Below are 10,102 nucleotides of genomic sequence, written 5' to 3' on the forward strand. Positions count from 1 at the left end.
ATAAAAAAAAAACAGGTTTTAGCACTTTTAGGATTCAGAAGAGGGAGGATTGTTCCTGGCAGTGAGGATCAGTGAGAAATCCATGGAGGTGGGAACATCTCGTGGACATTAGCAAGGATTCGATAAGAGATCAAAAGAGTAGAAGGAAGGAATGTCATGAGTAAAAACATGCAGGAAATGATTCCTATTTTACTGAGCTCTTGAGTATACAAAATGATATTTTGCTTTAAAAATTGATTGGAATCATATCAGAGAAAGCAATGAGTTTCATGCTAAGAACTTTGGGCCTTATCTTTAAATATTTATTAAAGAAAGAGGGAGAGTAAAAGTCATGCTTAGGAATGTGCATCTACAAAATGACTTCTCAGAAGATGACCAGTAAAAAAGAGATTAAAATAGTCAAGGAGAGAGGCCAATGGGTACAATCACTAACTTTAATTAGCTTTCAACATTTTAGTTGTCCTTCCCCCATGCAAGTTTCTGTTGCAACTGATGTTTGTGACACTTGTACACAATAGTTATCAAAGAAGTGATTTTTATTCTGAATGATTTCCTTCTCTTGGCTCTTAGATATTGCCTTAGTAGGAGTGATAAGGTGCCCTGACATCTGTGTGCTTACCACCACATGAGATAAAGATAGGCTATTATGAAAGAAAAAAACACACAAATAAACACAGAGAGAGAAAGTTGAATATTCTAGCTAGCTTTATCAGGTTAGATAATGGTCTGGAAGAAGTGTGAATATCAATAGAAAGAAATAGAAGGGTTCCTGAGAGTTCCTCTATATTTTAAAAAAGTCTCAAAAGGTCAGAAGTGGAGAATGGTTTGAAGGAAAGGTACAAGATTTAAGGCTAAACTTGGGGAAGTGGCTAGAGAGTGGAGCAGAAAAGGGCTCAGAAATTAAAGAATTGGACCCTCAGAAAATATTTCCAAAATGTTAAATTTGTATTGATCTTGTGATTTCTTGGTGTCAATTGTAGCTCTTTACATAAAGACCATTGGGAGAGCCAAGAGCAAATATTTCAGATATTTCTGGCATGGGGGTACCACTTGAAAGATGTTTCTAACCGGGCGTACAGCTTGAAAGATATTTCTAACTTAGGATCCCAGAATCATCTTAAGTGGCTAATTACAGAAAGGAGTGAACCAAGTTTAAATGGGCAAACATGATCCAAATTCCAGGAGTTTTTTTTTGTTGTTGTTCTCTTCTCCCTTCACAGATGACATGGTTGATGTCACATGGGAATCAAACAATAATGACTGAGTTCCTCTTCTCTCTGTTTCCACATCTGCAAGAAGGTGGTCTCTTATTCTTTATCCCTTTGCTTCTCATCTATGGTTTTATCATAAGTGGTAATCTAATGATAGTCCTTGTTATCCAGCTGGACACGGCATTGCACACCCCCATGTATTTCTTTATAAGTGTCCTATCCTTCCTGGAGATCTGGTATACCACGACCACCATCCCCAGGATGCTCTTCAATCTCGTCAGTGAGCAGAAGACCATCTCTCTAGCTGGCTGCCTCCTGCAGATGTACTTTTTCCATTCACTTGGTATCACAGAAGGCTGTATTCTGACAGCAATGGCCATTGACAGGTACATAGCCATCTGCAATCCCCTCCGTTACCCAACCATCATGACTCACAGACTCTGTATCCAGTTGACAGCTGGCTCCTGTCTCTGTGGCTTTCTCCTTGTGCTACCTGAGATTGCATGGATTTCCACCTTGCCCTTCTGTGGCTCCAATCATATCCAGCAGATCTTCTGTGACTTTACTCCTGTCCTGAGCTTGGCCTGCACAGATACATTCCTGGTGGTCATTGTGGATGCCATCCATGCAGCAGAGATCCTGGCTTCCTTCCTGGTCATCGCCCTATCCTACATCCGGATCATCATGGTGATACTGGGGATGTCCTCAGCTGAGGGCCGCCACAAGGCTTTTTCCACCTGTGCTGCCCACCTAGCTGTGTTTTTGCTCTTTTTTGGCAGTGTGGCCATCATGTATTTGCGCTTCTCAGCCACTTACTCAGTATTTTGGGACACAGTAATTGCTGTCACTTTTGTTATCCTTGCTCCCTTCCTCAACCCTATCATCTACAGCCTGAGAAACAAGGACATGAAAGATGCCATTAGCAGGCTTTTCTACTCTCGGAAGAGGGTTGGTAGGGCTGGGAGATAGATTTTAATTGTAGAGATTCTGAAAATCCTCCTGGACAGTCAGGATTTTGCTGTTCTTTTTTTTGTCCATTATTGTGCTCTTTTCTATGGTCATAGCTCCTTGCTCTATTATCATTTACAAGAATGAAAAAAATATTCTGTCCAGGTCATTGGTGATAACTGGATATCCTGTTTACATCAATGAGCCTATCATGCTTGTGATAGCTAAATGTACTATATGTGGATTCTCCAGCTTTATACAGCTGGTTGGTTTCCTCCACCAACTCTACCAGTTGGGCCCTACCCATCTTTTCTGTAGTCCTACATACTGGTGGGACTAGAAAGCAGGGTAGAAGATAAGCTTATGAAGGGCATTTTTGTTCTGAAAATTGCTACTGTCACTTTCCTTCCAGTTTCCTTTCCAGTAATAAGTCTCTCTATATTCTGTATCTCATCTTAATAAACAGTTTCCTGACCCTAGATAGAAGCCTTCTCCATTTTCAACCTATTTAGACCACAAACTCAATTAAGTAACCATGGATTGTTTCTATAAATCACATGTTTATAGAAATCTAGGCCCAAAAGAGGTGAACAAAAATTAATAATAGGGAAGCAGACTTGGCCCAAAGGATAGGGCATCTGCCTACCACATGGGAGGTCCACGGTTCAAACTCCAGGCCTCCTTGACCCATGTGGAGCTGGCCCATGCACAGTGCCGATGTGCGCAAGGAGTGCTCTGCCATGCAGGGGTGTCCCCCGCATAGGGGAGTCCCATGTGCAATGAGTATGCCCTGTAAGGAGAGCCGCTGAGTGCGAAAGAAAGTGCAGCCTGCCTAAGAATGGCGCCACACACACACAGAGCTGACACAATAAGGTGACGCAACAAAAAGAAACACAGTTTACCGGTGCCACTGATAAAGATAGTAGTCACAGAAGAACACACAGTGAATGGACACAGAGAGCAGACAACTGTGGGGGCGGGGGGGAAGAGGAGCAAAATAAATTTTAAAAAATAAATCTTAAAAAAAATTAATTATAAATAGTTGTGCACTACATTTCTAACACCTTACTATTTAAAACGTTTTCATATATGTGTTCTCTCTTGAAATCCAAAATACTCTAAAGTCCATCAGGGACCATCATTATTTAATTGTCAAAGCTCAAGCTCAAAGAAGTTTAATAAATTGCTTAAGTTTATGTAACTATTTAGTTACAGAGTTGGGACATAAACTCAAATAATTTATTTCATTCCCTATCCCCAATAAACATACAATTTCATTTAATCTTTTTGGTATTCAAGAAAATAAATATATACAATTATTTCCCAAAAAGTTTCATGAAAACTTAGCAGTTCTAAATGAGTCATAGGAGTCACTAGCTCTTTCTTTCATAAATTTTCCAGGCCACAGGTGTTTATGGAATCATAGAAAGGCAGTTTGAGGACCAGATTCTATATATTTTATTTTTGGCCATGAACCTGTGCCATTTTGGATGAGTCACTGAATCTCCTGGACTTCAGCTTCCTTATGTATAAAATCTTGAGGTTAGATTGGATCAGTTGGTCACTCAGCTGATTGATCAACAGAACTTATGATTTTAAATATCTGAGGGTGAAGCCCAGGTTTTGCATTTCTGAAAAGTTCTCAGGATAATTCTGATGATCAGAAATTCATTAGATGACCCCTGGAATCATTTCTAATTCTAGGGCTTACTGATATTCATAAAGCTAACATTTTTGGAAAATGTCCTGACCTAAGCTAAATACTTTACATATATTGTCTCATTTATCCTCACAGCAATCCTATGAAATAAATAGTATTACAGTATTTTTTTCTAATGAGAAACATGAAACACAGAGTTTCAATAACCAGTCCAAGTGAATGGAGCTGATTGTTAGAACTCCAGTATTGATGCCAGGGCCAGGTACTTAATTGCCATTATCTTCTGCCCACTGCACAGAGCATTCATCCTAGACCAATCACTGATCTCAAGAAGAGTTCCAGCACTCCCTCATGTGAAACTATCCACTATGTAGGTACCCAACGAATATCCGAACATATCTGTATACCCTATATGCATGCCCTGGCAAATTCCCTCCCACTCATGCATTCCCCCTTCAATAACACTCCACGCCAATGCTCCTCCCCTGTCATAGTTGAACCTCTCTGTGATCCAAAACTTCTTCAAAAATGAAGCCTAATAAACTGCCAAATTCAATTAGTAGGAAAATTAAATAGTAATGATATGTTTAAAGATTAGAAATAAAATATATAATTAATTTTTAAAAAATAAAATAAAAATAAATTGGGGAATTAAAAAATGAAAAATATCATTAAAATTTTGTTTGATGTTTTGCCTTTCATCACTGTAATAGGTGTTGTCCTGTATGTATAGTGGCAAGGCAATCTCTGCATTTCTTCCTCAGTGTCTTACATCTTTTTTCTTTATTATGTCTTCAAAAAAGTTTAGGTCACAGTAAAGTCACATATCCTGGGGAGCACTATCACATTCCCCAATGGAACACCAATAATCCCCTGAGTGCAAGAGCAAAGAACAGTGAAGAAAGATGGTCCAACAATGGGCCCTTGATACTGATGACTATGTTTATAAGCCTGTGTGCTTGAAATTCCAGCTTGGCCTAGAGCTGCAGTGTGCCTAACAGTTACCTCCTGAGGGCCTCCATATTGCTCAGGTGTGGCCATTCTCAAAGTCAAACTCAGCATATAAATTCATTACCCCCCCCCCCCAGCATAGGACATGACTCCCAGGGATGAACCTCCCTGGCACCAAGGAATTACTACCAAGCTTCAGCTGGTGGTGCAACTAGAAAAAAGACCTTGAATAAAAGAGGAAAATGGTAAAGACAAATGAGTTTATATGGCTAAAAAACTTAAAAATGTGTTGGGAGGTCATCAGAGGGGTCATACTTATGCACATCTCAGCAGGATTTCATAGATGTCACCCCAGGTAGTGGTGCTCCTGAGGGCTATGGAGACACCCAGATCCTATGGTCATGGCAGATAGCTTTGGACTTCAGTGCCTTTCCAGTGGACCCTACTTTGGAATTTGTCTCCTGAGTATGATGGAGTTGGACTCAGATATGACTTCTCTACACATGCCTCTTCTATCCCTTTTATTTAAACTGCAATTTACACTGGGGTTGGAATATGACCAGGAGACTTGAATCACTGGACTGTCCATGTGCCAGTTGCGCCCTGAGCCTTAGCTAAGTTGCAAAACCTACTCTACAGTTCATTGGACTTACCCAGGTCAAGGAGGTTAGAATAGTCAACCATCACACCAAGGAACCGAGAGATTCTAAAACTGAAAGCAGGAATATCCCATCCATCAGCCATGTGGGATCTAAACCCCCTTTCAATTTAGAGGTGGAATGGGCATTGCCATCCCAGTGTCCTCAGGATGGAGAAATAAAATATGGATTAGAGTGGACTTACTGGTATTCTACTATGGAATTATTGTGACTAGCAATGGAAGAAATTATATCATCGATGTCAAAACAGTTGAGTGAGTGAAGCAGAGGAAAGGGACAATCCTCGTGAAGACATCACAATTAATGTCCATACCAGAAAAGCAGTAGAAGAAGAAAGAATGGAGGGAGTATCTGCTATCCAGGTGGTGATGTGGAATTCAAAGCAGTCAAACTAAAATAATAATTCATTCAAATCTTTAATTGCTTTATTCCCAGTCCCCAACACTGAAATATTCCCAGCCCTTACCATAGTGCAATACAGGAGCAGCTCCTATTACTAATGGCACTCTTGGTGTTTACTCAAGGCCATCAGTGCAAGAGACAATCCATTTTCCCCATTTATTCTGAGCTTGAAGTTACCTAAGAAGGCAACTAGTTCTTTCTACACCTGATATAGGAACCCTTTCTCAGCAGATCTGAAAAAAGGCAATCCAGCTTCTGCTTGAACGCTTCACCAAGGCAACCTCATTCAATGTGTTTTTTTTAGGTTTTTATTACCCCCACCCCCATTGTAGTTTGCACTCACTGTCTGCTCTCTGTGTCCATTCACTTTGTGTTCATCCGTATCTGCTTGTATTTTCTTCTCATCTTTCTCTTTAGGAGGCACCAGGAATCAATTCTGGGACCTCCAGTGTGGGATAGAGGTGATCAATTGCTTGAAGCACCTCATCTCCCTGGTCTACTGCATCTCTTACTGTCTCTCCTCTGTATCTCCCTTTGGTGCATCATCTTGCTGCGCCAGCTCTCCACAGCTCAAGCCAGTTTGCATTTACCAGGAAGCCCCCTGGGAAATGAACCCAGGGCCTCCCATATGATAGATGGGAGCCCAATTGCTTGAGCCACATCTGCTTCCCTCATTCAATTTTGAATAGTTCTAATTATCAGGAAGTGTTTCCTTATTAGAGTAAATATAACATGGTCATTAAGTCAGAGGTCTTTGAAATTAGGTTATCGAAATACAAATCCTAGGTTTTCCACTTAGCATTTGTACAACTTTGGAGAACTATTATAGGTGTTCTGACCCTCAGTTTCCCCATCTGTAATAAGACCCTTTCCAGTATCTGGAAGATTAAATGTGATAATCTACATAAAATGTTGAGTACACTGCATATAATGTGTGACAAATATTAGTTATTATTAGCTAATACTTTTGTTATTTTTGTTATTGTTCTGCGCTGAAAATTATTTCCTGGGACACTGTGTTTTACAACCCTAAGAGTGCCATTCAATCTTTTTTTTAAATTTTTTTTAATTTATTAATTTTTCTCTCCCCTTCCCCCACCCCCAGTTGTCTGCTCTCTGTGTCCATTTACCATGTGCTCTTCTGTGACCGCTTCTATCCTTATCAGTGGCATCCAGAATCTGTGTCTCCTTCTGTTGCGTCATCTTGTGTCAGCTCTCCTTGTGGGTGGCGCCATTCTTGGGCAGGCTGCACTTTCTTTCGCTCTGGGTGGCTCTTCTTATGGGGCGCACTCTTTGCGCATAGGGCTCCCCTGCGCAGGGGACACCCCTGCATGGCAGGGCACTCCTTGCGCGCATCAGCACTGTGCGTGGGCCAGCTCCACAAGGGTCAAGGAGGCCCGGGGTTTGAATCACAGACCTCCCATGTGGTAGGCGGATGCCCTACCACTGGGCCAAGTCCACTGCCCTATCTGTATTTTTAAATAAGATTCCTTTAAAAATAATATCAACTTAGGTATGCCTCATGTGAAATAGAAAAATATGTATTTCCTCTTTTTGTTTGGTGGGGAAAGTATACACACACACACATGATTAAGCTTGTTAAATTTGATTTTTCCATATCCTGAATAATTATTTGCTTAATGTTTTTATCTCCATTTTCCTTTTAAGATGTTAAAATGTATTAATCTCTCTCTCTCTCTCTCTCTCTCTCTCTCTCTCTCTCTCTCTCTCTCTCTCTCTCTCTCTCTTCTCTCTCTCCCTCTCTCTCTCTCTCTCCTCTCTTCTCTTCTCTCCTCTCCCCTTCCTCTTTCCCTCTCTCCCTTCTCTCTCTTTCTCTCCTTTCTTTCTCCCCTCTCTCTCCATTTACTTGTGCAAAGTTGAGTCAATAAATCCAGTGACCTGTATTTTAGATTCATCTGATTACTTCTTTATCATACTGTTTATCTTGTTCCTCTGTCCACTATATTTCCTATAAAACAAAGAATTAGATCTAGAGTCTTGTTTAGATTTGGATCATGCTATTCTTATAAGAGTATTTCACAAATGGTGTTGTGTCCTTTATACTCCTTCAAATCAGAAGGCACTCATGTCTAATTTTCCCACTTTTGTGGTGGGAAACAAATTCATCCAGGATGTGTTTTCTCTGAGCACGTAGCCTGTGGCATCCTGTGAATATTCAAGTTGCCCTTAACTTTTCACCTATTGGTTTGAGCACCCATTGATTATGTTTAAATGGTGACTTTTTTTTCTAATTCAAAAATTCCTTTTATATATATTATGTGAAATTCTTATGGTAAAGGAAGAAATTTCTCTCACCTACTCAGTCTACTTGGCTACCTTGGAATATAGTTCATATAGATGAGTATATAATTCTTTTTCTTTAATTACCAATTTTCTGAGTAAAGAGTTGGTATTCTGTCTACTCTCAGTAGTGACAAATGAGGAAGCTTTTTGTTTTGTTTGCATTCTCTCTTTCTCTGTAGTATATCATTTTGAACTCATGGAATTTTATATTCAAAGTGTTTTGCTCAATAAAGTCATTTTTTCATACTCAAAATTTACTTTACAGATTGGGGAGCCCTCCTGTTTATATCCCATATTCTTTTAACTTCACCCTATTGATTTCTGATAATTTCATTCTTTCTAGCACATAAGAATTCTTAGGTTTTTATTATATATTTATTCTCCATATCAGCCACTCCACCAAGGAGCCTGAATTCCTTTTGGGGAGAATGGTATTTAAAGACTAAAGTCTGGACCTAAAAATGCTTATTATTACTGGGTTGTCATTGCTTCTTGATTTTTTCAGCAAACAGAAGAAGGAAATATTCTTCCGAAATCAAGTTTGTATTGCAATTTAAATTCAAATTTTACATTATTGGATTTCACCTAATATACTTGATTTTATACTTGTACTTCTTTTTCCTCTTCCCTGAAACCCTTATGTCCTAACAAAATTAATGTAATTACTTACACTAAAATACAAATAAAATAGTTTTTAAAATGAAAATACTACAGCTTCTAAAAATTAGACCATTAACTGAAGTTTATGGTGTTCTTTTGTGCTTAGAATATACCACTACATATGTTGTCAAAACATAGTTTTTTAACTCCTCTGAAATAATTATTATCCTTTGTATACTATTAGCTTGATAGTAAGTATATTTACTTCAGTTTTATTCTCCAAATATTACTTTTATTTTAGATTTTATTTTTTAAATATTTTTAAAATATTTACATACCTCCAGAATGAAAAATATATTCTAAAGTCTTGTTTCCAAATTGTCTTCAACACTTCATTTCCTCTTTCTTCTCATAGCTAGCCATGTATATTTGGGGGGATTATTTTTCTGGATTCATGCACATGTATTTTAAAAGTAAATCTGAAAATTGGTAAGAATATTTCTAAAAATAAATAAATATAATTGTATTATTTCCTTTATACAAAATGTGTTATACAAGAATCATTGTTCTATATTTTGATTTTCTCACTTGACAATATTTCTTGGAGATCATTTAATATCAAGCTATAGGGAGTTTGCCCATTAGGCTTGATTTTTAAAAAATATACATGATTAAATGATAAATATTTTTAACAAAATTCTAAGTTTCTCAGTATTTCTATACTTTCCCAAAATAAAATGTAACCTAAGATTTTATAACTCTCAGATAACACCACCACCTATTGCTACTATTTAATAACATTTTACTTTTAATATTTTACACAAAGTTTGTAAAATAATTAATTAAGTTGCATATGCTCTTCTTTTCTCTCTAGTAGATTTTAAAGATTTCCTCTTTATCCTTGATGTTCTGTAGTTTCCCTATAATGTGCCCAAGTATGGATTGTGGATTTATACTGCTTTTTAAGTACAGAACATTTTCATTATGAGGACACATGTTTTATTCAAACTGAATGAGTATCACCTTTATCTTTAATGTTACTTCTGACACTGTACATATGCTATAATTTCCCTTTAGATGAATGTTGACACTTAGGTTTTCAGTCTTCTACCATGTCATTTAAATGCTTCTTCATAATTTTAAATTGATTCATCTTTGTTTGTCCTGAGTGAAATTCTTTGGACAATCTTCTAATTCCCATATTTTCTCTTTTATTGTAGCCTTTGAGTGGCTTTTTTTTCTTTGCAAGATTTCTATTTGGTTCTGTTTTATATTTAACTAATCACTTTTGTGCTATATTTTTGATTTATATATTTTTCATTATTTTCAATGGGTGTTTTTCTCTCCTTTAGGTTTCTCAACATTTT

The 10,102-nt window shown here is 37.8% G+C and overlaps 1 protein-coding gene across 1 annotated transcript; it reads left to right on the plus strand.

The window, feature by feature from the left end:
• Window positions 1-1,220: 1,220 nt before the first annotated feature.
• On the plus strand, window positions 1,221-2,180 carry LOC101428575 (olfactory receptor 6K6-like). The gene has a single exon (XM_004474244.2). The coding sequence runs from the start codon at window positions 1,221-1,223 to the stop codon at window positions 2,178-2,180; it is 960 nt and encodes a 319-aa protein (XP_004474301.2).
• Window positions 2,181-10,102: the final 7,922 nt, after the last annotated feature.

This window comes from Dasypus novemcinctus, chromosome 13 (assembly GCF_030445035.2).
Source record: "Dasypus novemcinctus isolate mDasNov1 chromosome 13, mDasNov1.1.hap2, whole genome shotgun sequence".
In the NCBI taxonomy this organism is placed as follows: domain Eukaryota; kingdom Metazoa; phylum Chordata; class Mammalia; order Cingulata; family Dasypodidae; genus Dasypus; species Dasypus novemcinctus.